The sequence below is a fragment of the Littorina saxatilis genome, unplaced genomic scaffold (genome assembly GCF_037325665.1).
Source record: "Littorina saxatilis isolate snail1 unplaced genomic scaffold, US_GU_Lsax_2.0 scaffold_315, whole genome shotgun sequence".
Taxonomy (NCBI): domain Eukaryota; kingdom Metazoa; phylum Mollusca; class Gastropoda; order Littorinimorpha; family Littorinidae; genus Littorina; species Littorina saxatilis.
This window is the reverse complement of record NW_027128149.1, coordinates 9,744-26,999: the sequence shown is the minus strand read 5'-3', so window position 1 is coordinate 26,999 and position 17,256 is coordinate 9,744. Positions and strand designations below refer to the sequence as shown.

Here is a 17,256-nt window from a genome sequence, read left to right as displayed (position 1 = left end):
ACATCGAGGGGGGGGGGGGGGGGGGAAGGAAGAGGGGGGGGGGGGGGGTAGAATAAGGAACGGCGAGTGTCTACAGTGAACAGCCCTGTGAGTTTCTGCGTTTTTTCTGCATTGTTTCTGTGTTGTTTCTGCGTTGTTTTTGCATTCTTTCTGCATTGTTTCTGCATTGTTTTTGCATTCTTTCTGCATTGTTTCTGCATTGTTTCTTTGTTGTTTCTGCGTTGTTTTTGCATTGTTTCTGCGTTGTTTCTGCGTTGTTTCTGCGTTGATTCTGCATTGTTTCTGCGTTACTTCTGCATTGTTTCTGCATTGTTTCTGCATTGTTTCTGCGTTGTTTCTGCGATGTTTGTGCGTTGTTTGTGCATTGTTTCTGCGATGTTAGTGCGTTGTTTGTGCATTGTTTCTGCGTTACTTCTGCGTTGATTTTGAATTGTTTCTGCGTTACTTCTGCATTGTTTCTGCATTGTTTCTGCATTGTTTCTGCGTTGTTTGTGCGTTGTTTGTGCATTGTTTCTGCGTTGTTTCTGCGATGTGTCTGCGTTGTTTGTGCGTTGTTTGTGCGATGTTTGTGCGATGTTTGTGCATTGTTTCTGCGTTGTTTCTGCGTTGTTTCTGCGTTGTTTCTGCATTGTTCCTGCGTTGTTTCTGCGTTGTTTGTGCGTTGTTTGTGCGTTGTTTGCGCATTGTTTGTGCGTTGTTTGTGCATTGTTTCTGCGTTACTTCTGCATTGTTTCTGCATTGTTTCTGCATTGTTTCTGCGTTGTTTCTGCGTTGTTTGTGCGATGTTTGTGCATTGTTTGTGCATTGTTTGTACGTTGTTTGTGCGATGTTTGTACGATGTTTGTGCGTTGTTTGTGCGATGTTTGTGCGATGTTTGTGCGTTGTTTGTGCGTTGTTTGTGCGTTGTTTGTGCGTTGTTTGTGCATTGTTTGTGCGTTGTTTGTGCGTTGTTTGTGCGTTGTTTGTGCGTTGTTTGCGCATTGTTTGTGCGTTGTTTGTGCGTTGTTTGTGCGTTGTTTGTGCGTTGTTTGTGCGTTGTTTGTGCGTTGTTTGTGCGTTGTTTGCGCATTGTTTGTGCGTTGTTTGCGCATTGTTTGTGCGTTGTTTGTGCGTTGTTTGTGCGTTGTTTGTGCGTTGTTTGTGCGTTGTTTGTGCGATGTTTGTGCATTGTTTGTGCGATGTTTGTGCATTGTTTGTGCGATGTTTGTGCGTTGTTTGTGCATTGTTTGTGCGATGTTTGTGCATTGTTTGTGCGTTGTTTGTGCGATGTTAGTGCATTGTTTGTGCGTTGTTTGTGCGATGTTTCTGCATTGTTTGTGCGTTGTTTGTGCATTGTTTGTGCATTGTTTGTACGTTGTTTGTGCGATGTTTGTGCATTGTTTGTGCGTTGTTTGTGCGTTGTTTGTGCATTGTTTGTGCGATGTTTGTGCATTGTTTGTGCGATGTTTGTGCGTTGTTTGTGCATTGTTTGTGCGATGTTTGTGCATTGTTTGTGCGTTGTTTGTGCGATGTTAGTGCATTGTTTGTGCGTTGTTTGTGCGATGTTTCTGCGTTGTTTGTGCGTTGTTTGTGCGTTGTTTGTGCGTTGTTTGTGCGTTGTTTGTGCGTTGTTTGTGCGTTGTTTGTGCGTTGTTTGTGCGTTGTTTGTGCGTTGTTTGTGCATTGTTTGTGCGTTGTTTGTGCATTGTTTGTGCGATGTTTGTGCGTTGTTTGTGCATTGTTTGTGCGATGTTTGTGCATTGTTTGTGCGTTGTTTGTGCGATGTTAGTGCATTTTTTCTGCGTTGTTTGTGCGTTGTTTGTGCGTTGTTTGTGCGTTGTTTGTGCGTTGTTTGTGCGTTGTTTGTGCGTTGTTTGTGCGTTGTTTGTGCGTTGTTTGTGCGTTGTTTGTGCGTTGTTTGCGCATTGTTTGTGCATGGTTTGTGCGTTGTTTGTGCGTTGTTTGTGCATTGTTTGTGCGTTGTTTGTGCATTGTTTGTGCGATGTTTGTGCATTGTTTGTGCGATGTTTGTGCGTTGTTTGTGCATTGTTTGTGCGATGTTTGTGCATTGTTTGTGCGTTGTTTGTGCGATGTTAGTGCATTGTTTGTGCGTTGTTTGTGCGATGTTTCTGCATTGTTTGTGCGTTGTTTGTGCGATGTTTGTGCATTGTTTGTGCGATGTTTGTGCGATGTTTGTGCGTTGTTTGTGCATTGTTTGTGCATTGTTTGTGCGATGTTTGTGCGATGTTTGTGCGTTGTTTGTGCGATGTTTGTGCGTTGTTTGTGCGATGTTTGTGCGTTGTTTGTGCATTGTTTGAGCGTTGTTTGTGCATTGTTTGTGCGATGTTTGTGCGTTGTTTGTGCATTGTTTGTGCGATGTTTGTGCATTGTTTGTGCGTTGTTTGTGCGATGTTAGTGCATTGTTTCTGCGTTGTTTGTGCGTTGTTTGTGCGTTGTTTGTGCGTTGTTTGTGCGTTGTTTGTGCGTTGTTTGTGCGTTGTTTGTGCGTTGTTTGTGCGTTGTTTGTGCGTTGTTTGTGCGTTGTTTGTGCGTTGTTTGCGCATTGTTTGTGCATGGTTTGTGCGTTGTTTGTGCATTGTTTGTGCGTTGTTTGTGCATTGTTTGTACGATGTTTGTGCATTGTTTGTGCGATGTTTGTGCGTTGTTTGTGCATTGTTTGTGCGATGTTTGTGCATTGTTTGTGCGTTGTTTGTGCGATGTTAGTGCATTGTTTGTGCGTTGTTTGTGCGATGTTTCTGCATTGTTTGTGCGTTGTTTGTGCGATGTTTGTGCATTGTTTGTGCGATGTTTGTGCGTTGTTTGTGCGTTGTTTGTGCGTTGTTTGTGCATTGTTTGTGCGATGTTTGTGCGATGTTTGTGCGTTGTTTGTGCGATGTTTGTGCGTTGTTTGTGCGATGTTTGTGCGATGTTTGTGCATTGTTTGTGCGATGTTTGTGCGATGTTTGTGCGTTGTTTGTGCATTGTTTGTGCATTGTTTGTGCGATGTTTGTGCGATGTTTGTGCGTTGTTTGTGCATTGTTTGTGCGATGTTTGTGCATTGTTTGTGCGTTGTTTGTGCGATGTTAGTGCATTGTTTGTGCGTTGTTTGTGCATTGTTTGTGCGTTGTTTGTGCGATGTTTCTGCATTGTTTGCGCATTGTTTGTGCGTTGTTTGTGCGTTGTTTGTGCATTGTTTGTGCATTGTTTGTGCGTTGTTTGTGCATTGTTTGTGCGATGTTTGTGCATTGTTTGTGCGATGTTTGTGCGTTGTTTGTGCATTGTTTGTGCGCTGTTTGTGCATTGTTTGTGCGTTGTTTGTGCGATGTTTGTGCATTGTTTCTGCATTGTTTGTGTGTTGTTTGTGCGATGTTTCTGCGTTGTTTGTGCATTGTTTGTGCATTGTTTGTGCGTTGTTTGTGCGATGTTTCTGCATTGTTTGCGCATTGTTTGTGCGTTGTTTGTGCGTTGTTTGTGCATTGTTTGTGCGTTGTTTGTGCATTGTTTGTGCGATGTTTGTGCATTGTTTGTGCGTTGTTTGTGCGATGTTAGTGCATTGTTTGTGCGTTGTTTGTGCATTGTTTCTGCATTGTTTGTGCGTTGTTTGTGCGTTGTTTGTGCGTTGTTTGTGCGTTGTTTGTGCGTTGTTTGTGCGTTGTTTGTGCGTTGTTTGTGCGTTGTTTGTGCGTTGTTTGTGCGTTGTTTGTGCGTTGTTTGCGCATTGTTTGTGCATGGTTTGTGCGTTGTTTGTGCATTGTTTGTGCGTTGTTTGTGCATTGTTTGTGCGATGTTTGTGCATTGTTTGTGCGATGTTTGTGCGTTGTTTGTGCATTGTTTGTGCGATGTTTGTGCATTGTTTGTGCGTTGTTTGTGCGATGTTAGTGCATTGTTTGTGCGTTGTTTGTGCGATGTTTCTGCATTGTTTGTGCGTTGTTTGTGCGATGTTTGTGCATTGTTTGTGCGATGTTTGTGCGTTGTTTGTGCGTTGTTTGTGCGTTGTTTGTGCGTTGTTTGTGCGATGTTTGTGCGATGTTTGTGCGTTGTTTGTGCGATGTTTGTGCGTTGTTTGTGCGATGTTTCTGCGTTGTTTGTGCATTGTTTGTGCATTGTTTGTGCGTTGTTTGTGCGATGTTTCTGCATTGTTTGTGCGTTGTTTGTGCATTGTTTGTGCGATGTTTGTGCGATGTTTGTGCGTTGTTTGTGCATTGTTTGTGCGATGTTTGTGCATTGTTTGTGCGTTGTTTGTGCGATGTTAGTGCATTGTTTGTGCGTTGTTTGTGCATTGTTTGTGCGTTGTTTGTGCGATGTTTCTGCATTGTTTGCGCATTGTTTGTGCGTTGTTTGTGCGTTGTTTGTGCATTGTTTGTGCATTGTTTGTGCGTTGTTTGTGCATTGTTTGTGCGATGTTTGTGCATTGTTTGTGCGATGTTTGTGCGTTGTTTGTGCATTGTTTGTGCGCTGTTTGTGCATTGTTTGTGCGTTGTTTGTGCGATGTTTGTGCATTGTTTGTGCGTTGTTTGTGCATTGTTTCTGCATTGTTTGTGCGTTGTTTGTGCGATGTTTCTGCGTTGTTTGTGCATTGTTTGTGCATTGTTTGTGCGTTGTTTGTGCGATGTTTCTGCATTGTTTGCGCATTGTTTGTGCGTTGTTTGTGCGTTGTTTGTGCATTGTTTGTGCGTTGTTTGTGCATTGTTTGTGCGATGTTTGTGCATTGTATGTGCGATGTTTGTGCGTTGTTTGTGCATTGTTTGTGCGATGTTTGTGCATTGTTTGTGCGTTGTTTGTGCGATGTTAGTGCATTGTTTGTGCGTTGTTTGTGCATTGTTTCTGCATTGTTTGTGCGTTGTTTGTGCGTTGTTTGTGCGTTGTTTGTGCGTTGTTTGTGCGATGTTTGTGCGTTGTTTGTGCATTGTTTGTGCGTTGTTTGTGCGTTGTTTGTGCGTTGTTTGTGCGATGTTTGTGCATTGTTTGTGCGTTGTTTGTGCGTTGTTTGTGCGTTGTTTGTGCGTTGTTTGTGCGTTGTTTGTGCGTTGTTTGTGCGTTGTTTGTGCGTTGTTTGTGCGATGTTTGTGCGTTGTTTGTGCATTGTTTGTGCATTGTTTGTGCGATGTTTGTGTGATGTTTGTGCGTTGTTTGTGCGATGTTTGTGCGTTGTTTGTGCGTTGTTTGTGCGTTGTTTGTGCGTTGTTTGTGCGTTGTTTGTGCGTTGTTTGTGCGTTGTTTGTGCATTGTTTGTGCGTTGTTTGTGCGATTTTTGTGCGTTGTTTGTGCGTTGTTTGTGCCATGTTTGTGCGATGTTTGTGCGTTGTTTGTGCGATGTTTGTGCGATGTTTGTGCGATGTTTGTGCATTGTTTGTGCATTGTTTGTACGTTGTTTGTGCGATGTTTCTGCATTGTTTGTGCGTTGTTTGTGCGATGTTTGTGCGATGTTTGTGCGATGTTTGTGCATTGTTTGTGCATTGTTTGTGCGATGTTTGTGCATTGTTTGTGCATTGTTTGTGCGATGTTTGTGCGATGTTTGTGCGATGTTTGTGCGTTGTTTGTGCGTTGTTTGTGCGATGTTTGTGCATTGTTTGTGCATTGTTTGTGCATTGTTTGTACGTTGTTTGTGCGATGTTTGTGCATTGTTTATGCATTGTTTGTGCGTTGTTTGTGCGATGTTTCTGTATTACTTATGCATTGTTTGTACGTTGTTTGTGCGATGTTTGTGCATTGTTTGTGCATTGTTTGTGCGTTGTTTGTGCGATGTTTCTGCATTACTTATGCAATAATTCTTCTTGCTTTCTCCATGTTTTCTACAGGCGTTCTGGGTCGTCCAAAACAATGCAGTCTATCTGTTGCGCCTGACGACGGCTTTGCGCATGTGCTACCAGGAAGTGACGTATCCTTTGTCTGTAGCGCCACCTGTCTGGGCGCGTTGTCACGTGACCAGCTCATCTGGAAAGATCCCAGTGGCAAGCGCGTGCCAGTAGTGGGAGGCAAGAGGTGAGCGGTGGGTGGTGTGTTCTTGTGTGGAGTGTTTTGGTTTAGGGGCAACAGGTGAGCGGTGGTTGTGTTCTTGTGTAGAGTGTTTTGGTTTAGGGGCAACAGGTGAGCGGTGGTTGTGTTCTTGTGTAGAGTGTTTTGGTTTAGGGGCAACAGGTGAGCGGTGGTTGTGTTCTTGTGTAGAGTGTTTTGGTTTAGGGGAATGAGGTGAGCGGTGGTTGGTGTGTCCTTGTGTCGAGTGTTTGGTTTAAGGGAAAGAGGTAAGCGGTGGGTGTGTTCTTCTGTAGAGTGTTTTGGGTTAGGGGAAAGAGGTGAGCGGTGGGTGTGTTCTTGTGTAGAGTGTTTTGGTTTAGGGGCAACAGGTGAGCGGTGGGTGTGTTCTTGTGTAGAGTGTTTTGGTTTAGGGGCAACAGGTGAGCGGTGGTTGTGTTCTTGTGTAGAGTGTTTTGGGTTAGGGGCAACAGGTGAGCGGTGGGTGGTGTGTCCTTGTGTAGAGTGTTTTGGGTTAGGGGCAACAGGTGAGCGGTGGTTGTGTTCGTGTGTAGAGTGTTTTGGTTTAGGGGCAACAGGTGAGCGGTGGTTGTGTTCTTGTATAGAGTGTTTTGGTTTAGGGGCAACAGGTGAGCGGTGGTTGTGTTCTTGTGTAGAGTGTTTTGGTTTAGGGGCAACAGGTGAGCGGTGGTTGTGTTCTTGTGTAGAGTGTTTTGGTTTAGGGGCAACAATTGAGCGGCGGTTGTGTTCTTGTGTAGAGTGTTTTGGTTTAGGGGCAACATGTGAGCGGTGGTTGTGTTCTTGTGTAGAGTGTTTTGGTTTAGGGGCAACAGGTGAGCGGTGGTTGTGTTCTTGTGTAGAGTGTTTTGGTTTAGGGGAATGAGGTGAGCGGTGGTTGGTGTGTTCTTGTGTAGAGTGTTTTGGTTTAGGGGAATGAGGTGAGCGGTGGGTGGTGTGTTCTTGTGTAGAGTGTTTTGGTTTAAGGGCAAGAGGTGAGCGGTGGTTGTGTTCTTGTGTAGAGTGTTTTGGGTTAGGGGCAAGAGGTGAGCGGTGGGTGTGTCCTTGTGTAGAGTGTTTTGGGTTAGGGGCAACAGGTGAGCGGTGGTTGTGTTCTTGTGTAGAGTGTTTTGGTTTAGGGGCAACAGGTGAGCGGTGGTTGTGTTCTTGTGTAGAGTGTTTTTGGTTTACAGGCAAGAGGTGAGCGGTGGTTGTGTTCTTGTGCAAAGTGTTTTGGTTTAGGGGCAACAGGTGAGCGGTGGGTGGTGTGTTCTTGTGTAGAGTGTTTTGGTTTAGTGGCAACAGGTGAGCGGTGGTTGTGTTCTTGTGTAGAGTGTTTTGCTTTAGGGGCAACAGGTGAGCGGTGGTTGTGTTCTTGTGTTAAGTGTTTTGGTTTAGGGGCAACAGGTGAGCGGTGGTTGTGTTCTTGTGTTAAGTGTTTTGGTTTAGGGTCAACAGGTGATCGGTGGTTGTGTTCTTGTGTAGAGTGTTTTGGGTTAGGGGCAACAGGTGAGCGGTGGTTGTGTTCTTGTGTAGAGTGTTTTGGTTTAGGGGAAAGAGGTGAGCGGTGGGTGTGTTCTTGTGTAGAGTGTTTTGGTTTAGGGGAAAGAGGTGAGCGGTGGGTGTGTCCTTGTGTAGAGTGTTTTGGGTTAGGGGCAACAGGTAAGCGGTGGTTGTGTTCTTGTGTAGAGTGTTTTGGTTTAGGGGCAACAGGTGAGCGGTGGGTGGTGTGTCCTTGTGTAGAGTGTTTTGGGTTAGGGGAAAGAGGTGAGCGGTGGGTGTGTTCTTGTGTAGAGTGTTTTGGTTTAGGGGCAACAGGTGAGCGGTGGGTGTGTTCTTGTGTAGAGTGTTTTGGGTTAGGGGCAACAGGTGAGCGGTGGTTGTGTTTTTGTGTAGAGTGTTTTGGGTTAGGGGCAACAGGTGAGCGGTGGTTGTGTTCTTGTGTAGAGTGTTTTGCTTTAGGGGCAACAGGTGAGCGGTGGTTGTGTTTTTGTGTAGAGTGTTTTGGTTTAGGGGCAACAGGTGATCGGTGGGTGTGTCCTTGTGTAGAGTGTTTTGGTTTAGGGGCAACAGGTGAGCGGTGGTTGTGTTCTTGTGTAGAGTGTTTTGGGTTAGGGGAAAGAGGTGAGCGGTGGGTGTGTTCTTGTGTAGAGTGTTTTGGGTTAGGGGCAACAGGTGAGCGGTGGTTGTGTTTTTGTGTAGAGTGTTTTGGGTTAGGGGCAACAGGTGAGCGGTGGTTGTGTTCTTGTGTAGAGTGTTTTGGGTTAGGGGAAAGAGGTGAGCGGTGGGTGTGTTCTTGTGTAGAGTGTTTTGGTTTAGGGGCAACAGGTGAGCGGTGGGTGTGTTTTTGTGTAGAGTGTTTTGGGTTAGGGGCAACAGGTGAGCGGTGGTTGTGTCCTTGTGTAGAGTGTTTTGGGTTAGGGGCAACAGGTGAGCGGTGGGTGTGTAGGGTTAGGGGCAACAGGTGAGCGGTGGGTGTGTTCTTGTGTAGAGTGTTTTGGGTTAGGGGCAACAGGTGAGCGGTGGGTGTGTTCTTGTGTAGAGTGTTTTGCTTTAGGGGCAACAGGTGAGCGAAGGTTGGGTTCTTGTGTAGAGTGTTTTGGGTTAGGGGCAACAGGTGAGCGGTGGGTGTGTTCTTGTGTAGAGTGTTTTGGGTTAGGGGCAACAGGTGAGCGAAGGTTGTGTTCTTGTGTAGAGTGTTTTGGGTTAGGGGCAACAGGTGAGCGGTGGGTGTGTAGGGTTAGGGGCAACAGGTGAGCGGTGGGTGTGTAGGGTTAGGGGCAACAGGTGAGCGGTGGGTGTGTAGGGTTAGGGGCAACAGGTGAGCGGTGGGTGTGTAGGGTTAGGGGCAACAGGTGAGCGGTGGGTGTGTAGGGTTAGGGGCAACAGGTGAGCGGTGGGTGTGTAGGGTTAGGGGCAACAGGTGAGCGGTGGGTGTGTAGGGTTAGGGGCAACAGGTGAGCGGTGGTTGTGTTCTTGTGTCTGGAACAAAATCTACAAAAAAGTTAGGTTTGACGTCATTAGGTTTGACGTCACATACGTGTTATCTCGAATTTCTGACGCGTTGGGGCCATGGAAATGACATTTTTTTTAAACCTTTCAGAATAGGGATCTTTTGCTCATCCAAAAAGATGACAAAAACGATGCTTGGTGGCTTGTTGTCAGACCAGCGTTTTTCGTTGTTCCTCGGGGATCACATAGCCTTCGGTTTTCATATTATCCAACCGCGGCATTCTGCCTTAGTCGATAAATATAAAACCGAAGAAGACCAACAACAAAAAGCTGGTCTGACAACAAGCCACCAAACTTTGATTTTGTCATCATTTTGTATGAGCAAAACTTCGCGCAACACAGCCAGTGACAGCGTAGAGGTATGGGTGTGTGTGTGTGTGTGCAGGGTACAGGCAGTGAGCTACAACCGCTGGGCGGTGAGCAGACTGGTGGTGAGCGCGGCACGACCTGCAGACTCCGGGGTCTACACCTGTCAGATCCAACACCAGCACCGTCTGCTGCAGTACACTGCCTTGCTGCAGGTGCAAGGTATGTCGTCATCACCACCAGTGACGTCATCATCATCATCATCATCATCATCATCATCATCATCATCTTCATCATCATCATCATCATCATCATCATCATCATCATCATCATCATCATCATCATCATCATCACCATAGCCGCAACCACCACCACCCCCACATCAACCACCGTTTCCAGCACCACCAAAGTAGCTGTCTCGTGTAAATATCGAGAAATGTGTTGAAAAACAGTGGTTAGATCCATCCTACTCAGCTAACACTTACTGTCACCTTATTCCAGAAAGGTTCGCATTGTTCTGGTTGACCTCAGGGAGTCACGACTCTTTGCAGTGTGTGTGTGTTGCTGTCAGGACTTGGTCTACTGTAGTTTCACCTCAGGGAGTCACGACTCTTTGCAGTGTGTGTGTTGCTGTCAGGACTTGGTCTACTGTAGTTTCACCTCAGGGAGTCACGACTCTTTGCAGTGTGTGTGTGTTGCTGTCAGGACTTGGTCTACTGTAGTTTCACCTCAGGGAGTCACGACTCTTTGCAGTGTGTGTGTGTGTGTGTTGCTGTCAGGACTTGGTCTACTGTAGTTTCACCTCAGGGAGTCACGACTCTTTGCAGTGTGTGTGTGTTGCTGTCAGGACTTGGTCTACTGTAGTTTCACCTCAGGGAGTCACGACTCTTTGCAGTGTGTGTGTGTGTGTTGCTGTAAGGACTTGGTCTACAGTAGTTTCATCTCAGGGAGTCACGACTCTTTGCAGTGTGTGTGTGTGTGTTGCTGTCAGGACTTGGTCTACAGTAGTTTCATCTCAGGGAGTCACGACTCTTTGCAGTGTGTGTGTTGCTGTCAGGACTAGGTCTACAGTAGTTTCATCTCAGGGAGTCACGACTCTTTGCAGTGTGTGTGTGTTGCTGTCAGGTCTAGGTCTACTGTAGTTTCATCAGGCTTGATGTGTGTTGTGTTTCAGACATCAGGCTTGACGTGTGTTGTGTTTCAGACACAAGGCTTGACGTGTGTTGTGTTGTGTTTCAGACACCACGCTTGACGTTTGATGTATTATGTTTCAGACACTAGGCTTGACGTGTGTTGTGTTTCAGACATCAGGCTTGACGTGTGTTGTGTTTCAGACACCAGGCTTGACGTGTGTTGTGTTGTGTTTCAGACACCACGCTTGACGTTTGATGTATTGTGTTTCAGACACCAGGCTTGACGTGTGTTGTGTTTCAGACACCAGGCTTGACGTGTGTTGTGTTTCAGACACCAGGCTTGACGTGTGTTGTGTTTCAGACACCAGGCTTGACGTGTGATGTGTTTTAGACACCAGGCTTGACGTATGTTGTGTTGTGTTTTAGACACCAGGCTTGTCTTCTGATGTGTTGTGTTTCAGACACCAGGCTTGACGTGTGATGTGGTGTGTTTCAGACACAAGGCTTGACGTGTGATGTGTTGTGTTTCAGACACCAGGCTTGACGTGTGATGTTTTGTGTGTCAGACACCAGGCTTGATGTGTGTTGTGTTTCAGACATCAGGCTTGACGTGTGTTGTGTTTCAGACACAAGGCTTGACGTGTGTTGTGTTGTGTTTTAGACACCAGGCTTGACGTGTGTTGTGTTTTAGACATCAGGCTTGACGTGTGTTGTGTTTCAGACATCAGGCTTGACGTGTGTTGTGTTTCAGACATCAGGCTTGACGTGTGTTGTGTTTCAGACACCAGGCTTGACGTGTGTTGTGTTTCAGACATCAGGCTTGACGTGTGTTGTGTTTCAGACACAAGGCTTGACGTATGTTGTGTTTCAGACACCAGGCTTGACGTGTGTTGTGTTTCAGACACCAGGCTTGACGTGTGATGTGTTTTAGACACCAGGCTTGACGTATGTTGTGTTGTGTTTTAGACACCAGGCTTGTCTTCTGATGTGTTGTGTTTCAGACACCAGGCTTGACGTGTGATGTGGTGTGTTTCAGACACAAGGCTTGACGTGTGATGTGTTGTGTTTCAGACACCAGGCTTGACGTGTGATGTTTTGTGTGTCAGACACCAGGCTTGATGTGTGTTGTGTTTCAGACATCAGGCTTGACGTGTGTTGTGTTTCAGACACAAGGCTTGACGTGTGTTGTGTTGTGTTTTAGACACCAGGCTTGACGTGTGATTTGTTGTGTTTTAGACACCAGGCTTGACGTGTGTTGTGTTTCAGACATCAGGCTTGACGTGTGTTGTGTTTCAGACATCAGGCTTGACGTGTGATGTGTTTCAGACATCAGGCTTGACGTGTGTTGTGTTTCAGACATAAGGCTTGACGTGTGATGTGTTTCAGACATCAGGCTTGACGTGTGTTGTGTTTCAGACATCAGGCTTGACGTGTGTTGTGTTTCAGACATAAGGCTTGACGTGTGATGTGTTTCAGACCTCAGGCTTGACATGTGATGTGTTGTGCTTTAGACACCAGGCTTGACGTGTGTTGGGTTTCAGACACCAGGCTTGACGTGTGATGTGTTTCAGACACCAGGTTTGACGTGTGTTGTGTTGTGTTTCAGACACCAGGCTTGACGTGTGATGTGTTGGGTTTCAGACACCAGGCTTGACGTGTGTTGTGTTGTGTTTTAAACACCAGACTTGACATGTGATGTGTTGTTTTTTAGACACCAGGCTTGACGTGTGATGTGATGTGTTTCTCACACCAGGCTTGACGTGTGATGTGTGAAAAGGGGAGTGAAAGGGGGAGGGGGGGTCAGGGGGGGTGGAGGTAACATTTACACTTGGTTTTATTAAAAAAAAATGTACTAAATATTTGTCTTGGAACTTTTTAATCAGAAATAAATATTTCTGATCTGCAGTTGCCTTTCCAAGATAACAAAAAGAGGCATTGAAGCCTTGGTTTTCTTATAAATACTTATGCACATTTTAGCAACCAGAATTATGCAGTTTAGTTCTTTCAACAGAGTTGCATGCATTTTTCGATTTTTAACTCCAAACATGATTTCATGCACAGTTAACTTTATCTGTTTATCCAAGTGTACCCAAATATATAATTCAATTTGATTCCAAAACTCAAGCACCACTGGGCAAAAGAAAAAAAAGTGTTCTATATAGTCAATGCTATTACTACAGTGTGAACAAATATTGTCTTCCACAACTTTCATTTCACATAACATAATATTTGTGGGGTAAATATTGTGAAGTAATTTCCATTGTAATACTCGTAGCCTTGTCTCTTTAACCGATTCAAAAATCATCATCCAATCTTTCTTGTCAATTTCATAATTAAATTTCCTCCTCCAAATCCAATTGCACACGGTTCAACAAGTTTCATGCTTACTAATTCTTTTCTGAACTGTTGTGCGTTGTGTACTTTCTTACCACGATAAGAGGGGATATCCATCAAATCAATTTCTTCCTTTGAGGTGTGTTGTGTTTCAGACATCAGGCTTGACGTGTGTTATGTTTCATACATCAGGCTTGACATGTGTTGTGTTTCAGACATCAGGCTTGACGTGTGTTGTGTTTCAGACACCAGGCTTGACGTGTGTTGTGTTTTAGACACCAGGCTTTACGTGTGTTGTGTTTCAGACATCAGGCTTGACATGTGTTGTGTTTCAGACATCAGGCTTGACGTGTGTTATGTTTCATACATCAGGCTTGACATGTGTTGTGTTTCAGACATCAGGCTTGACGTGTGTTGTGTTTCAGACACCAGGCTTGACGTGTGTTGTGTTTCCGACACCAGGCTTGACGTGTGATGTATTTTAGACACCAGGCTTTACGTGTGTTGTGTTGTGTTTTAGACACCAGGCTTTACGTGTGTTGTGTTTTAGACACCAGGCTTTACGTGTGTTGTGTTGTGTTTTAGACACCAGGCTTGACGTGTGTTGTGTTTCCGACACCAGGCTTGACGTGTGATGTGTTTTAGACACCAGGCTTTACGTGTGTTGTGTTGTGTTTTAGACAACAGGTTTGACGTGTGTTGTGTTGTGTTTTAGACACCAGGCTTGACGTGTGCTGTGTTTCATACATCAGGCTTGACATGTGTTGTGTTTCAGACAACAGGCTTGACGTTTGATGTGTTGACTTGTTGACTTGTGTTACAGGCTTGACGTGTGATGTGTTTCAGACACCAAGCTTGACGTGTGCTGTGTTGTGTTTCAGACACCAGGCTTGACGTGTGTTGTGTTTCACACACCAGGCTTGACGTGTGTTGTGTTTCAGACACCAGGCTTGACGTGTGCTGTGTTTGAGACACCAGGCTTGACGTGTGATGTGTTGTGTTTCAGACACCAGGCTTGACCTGTGTTAATGTTGTTGTGTTTCAGACATCAGGCTTGACGACCCGGGGCCGCGACGTGGCGACATCTTCATCCAGCCCGAGCCAGACCTCGGCCCCATCAGACCCGTCAGGTCCGCCCCCGCTCCGCTGCCCCCCAGTCCCCATGGCAACCACACGGTCACGTGGCCTGTCAAGCACCACGACCATGATGGCGAGAGTGAGAGTGAGCTGGGGAAGGAGAATAGTGAGGAGGATGGTCAAGCTGTCGGCGGCGGAAGAGTGAGGGTCCGAAGAGAAGTCACCAATCCGACCTATCCGACCACCCCTGTAGATTCCAACAATGGGCATGTAGACAACAACTCAACAGTGACAGAAGCAGCAGACACAACTCAACCAAACACATCTCAGACAGACAAAACTACACCCACCAAGCCAACGATGACGTCTACAAGGGACAAATCCACCAATCCTGCTTATACTACACCCTTCCGTTCAACCAGCACCCCCAGGGCCACCCTAACCAGCACCCCCAGCGCCAACCACAGCACCACCCTCACCGCCACCCCCAGCGCCACCCTAACCAGCACCCCCAGCGCCACCCCCAGCATCACCCTCACCGCCACCCCCACGCCCACATCAGCAACGTCAGTGACAGGAGCCAAGGCGGACAATGACGCAGCTGAGGACGATGATATCAGGAACGCAAAGGCGGCCTCCACACAGGACGGAGGGGGAGAGGGGGAGTCGGACTTTGGGCGGTACGGCAAGCTCGCCTTCGGTCTGGCCATGGGCGCTGTGGTCCTCCTGCTCTACGTGCTGGCCCTCGTCATCCTCGTGCCCCGCTGTCGTAAGCGCAGCCAATCGCTCACCCTCAACACGCCCTCTCGTCACGTCACCAACGGGAAGGAGAGTGACGTCATTCTGATGGGCGAGCGGCCCCACAATCCCCTGGCCCCTATGACGTCAGCCACGGGGCTCAACGGAGAGTACATCACAGCCGTCGACCTGGACAACAACGCGGGTGGGGATGGGGAAATGGAGGGGGAGAGGGAGGAGGGCGACAAGGATGCTGCGAGGAAGGAGGAGGACGAGGAGACGAAAGGACAAGAAAGGTAAGGCTACATTGTTCTGTCTGTCTCTCTCTCTCTGTCCCTCTCTGTCTCTCTCTGTCTCTCTCTGTCTCTCTGTCTCTGTCTCTCTGTCTCTCTGTCTCTGTCTCTCTCTCTCTCACTCTCTTTCTCTCTCTCTCTCTCTCTCTCTCTCTCTCTCTCTTTTTCTCTCTCTGTCTATCTGAGTTTTGATCAGCTGGTTGAAGTTATTTTATTCAAAGAATTTTAAATTACAATTCTGAGTGCATGTCATCAAATCAATGGGACACAACATATAACAATTGTAAGCGCTTAATCGTGCACTAAAACAGCAGACGATTTCTTTTGTCGGACGATTACTTCTTCTTCTTCTTCTTTGTTCATAGACTAAAACTCCCGAGTTTACTCATGGTTTTGCACGGTAGAGTTTTTACTTGTAAGTTGTATAACCGTTGTTACCCCGCCATTCAAGGCAGCTATACGCCGCTTTAGGGGGAGGCATGATGGGTATTTTCCGTGCGCATTTGGTCTTGTGCTTGCTTGTACACACGAAGGGGGATAAGGCACTATCAGGTCTGCACCTAAGTTGACCAAGAAGATCAGAACAATATCCATGCATCCGCAACCCACCATGCCGTCCGTGTGTTTCATAAAAATCGTTCTTTCTTTTCATCTATCTTTCTGTCACATCTATATCGTTCTGTTCATCTATCTTTCTGTCACATCTATATCGTTCTGTTCATCTATCTTTCTGTCACATCTATATCGTTCTGTTCATCTATCTTTCTGTCTCATCTATATCGTTCTGTTCACCTATCTTTCTGTCACATCTATATCGTTCTGTTCATCTATCTTTCTGTCTCATCTATATCGTTCTTTCTGTTCATCTATCTTTCTGTCTCATCTATATCGTTCTGTTCATCTATCTTTCTGTCACGTCTATATCGTTCTGTTCATCTATCTTTCTGTCTCATCTATATCGTTCTGTTCATCTATCTTTCTGTCTCGTCTATATCGTTCTGTTTATCTATCTTTCTGTCTCATCTATATCGTTCTTTCTTTTCATCTATCTTTCTGTCTCATCTATATCGTTCTGTTCATCTATCTTTCTGTCACATCTATATCGTTCTGTTCATCTATCTTTCTGTCTCATCTATATCGTTCTTTTCATCTATCTTTCTGTCACATCTATATCGTTCTTTTCATCTATCTTTCTGTCTCATCTATATCGTTCTTTTCATCTATCTTTCTGTCTCGTCTATATCGTTCTGTTTATCTATCTTTCTGTCTCGTCTATATCGTTCTGTTCATCTATCTTTCTGTCACATCTATATCGTTCTTTCTTTTCATCCATCTTTCTGTCTCATCTATATCGTTCTGTTCATCTATCTTTCTGTCACATCTATATCGTTCTGTTCATCTATCTTTCTGTCTCATCTATATCGTTCTTTCTTTTTATCCATCTTTCTGTCTCATCTATATCGTTCTTTCTTTTCATCTCTCTTCCTGTCTCGTCTATATCGTTCTGTTCATCTATCTTTCTGTCACATCTATATCGTTCTGTTCATCTATCTTTCTGTCTCATCTATATCGTTCTGTTCATCTATCTTTCTGTCACATCTATATCGTTCTGTTCATCTATCTTTCTGTCACATCTATATCGTTCTTTCTTTTCATCAGTCTTTCTGTCACATCTATATCGTTCTTTCTTTTCATCTATCTTTCTGTCACATCTATATCGTTCTTTCTTTTCATCAGTCTTTCTGTCTCATCTATATCGTTCTTTCTGTTCATCTATCTTTCTGTCTCATCTATATCGTTCTGTTCATCTATCTTTCTGTCACATCTATATCGTTCTGTTCATCTATCTTTCTGTCTCATCTATATCGTTCTGTTCATCTATCTTTCTGTCTCATCTATATCGTTCTGTTCATCTATCTTTCTGTCTCATCTATATCGTTCTGTTCATCTATCTTTCTGTCACATCTATATCGTTCTGTTCATCTATCTTTCTGTCTCATCTATATCGTTCTGTTTATCTATCTTTCTGTCTCATCTATATCGTTCTGTTTATCTATCTTTCTGTCACATCTATATCGTTCTGTTCATCGATCTTTCTGTCTCATCTATATCGTTCTGTTCACCTATCTTTCTGTCTCGTCTATATCGTTCTTTTCATCTATCTTTCTGTCTCATCTATATCGTTCTTTTCATCTATCTTTCTGTCTCGTCTATATCGTTCTGTTTATCTATCTTTCTGTCTCGTCTATATCGTTCTTTCTTTTCATCTATCTTTCTGTCTCGTCTATATCGTTCTGTTTATCTATCTTTCTGTCTCGTCTATATCGTTCTGTTCATCTATCTTTCTGTCTCGTCTATATCGTTCTTTCTTTTCATCTATCTTTCTGTCTCGTCTATATCGTTCTGTTTATCTA

General features: G+C 45.1%; 1 protein-coding gene across 1 annotated transcript in view; it reads left to right on the top strand.

Moving 5' to 3' along the window:
* The window catches only part of LOC138956515 (uncharacterized), a gene marked incomplete at its 3' end in the record, with an annotated part of 34,277 nt that extends 19,432 nt beyond the window's left edge, over positions 1-14,845 (top strand). The window contains exons 3-5 of the mRNA XM_070327851.1: positions 5,778-5,961; positions 9,347-9,489; positions 13,780-14,845. Coding sequence (XP_070183952.1) covers positions 5,778-5,961; positions 9,347-9,489; positions 13,780-14,845 — 1,393 coding nt within the window. The remainder of the gene's footprint in view (positions 1-5,777; positions 5,962-9,346; positions 9,490-13,779) is intronic.
* Positions 14,846-17,256: the final 2,411 nt, after the last annotated feature.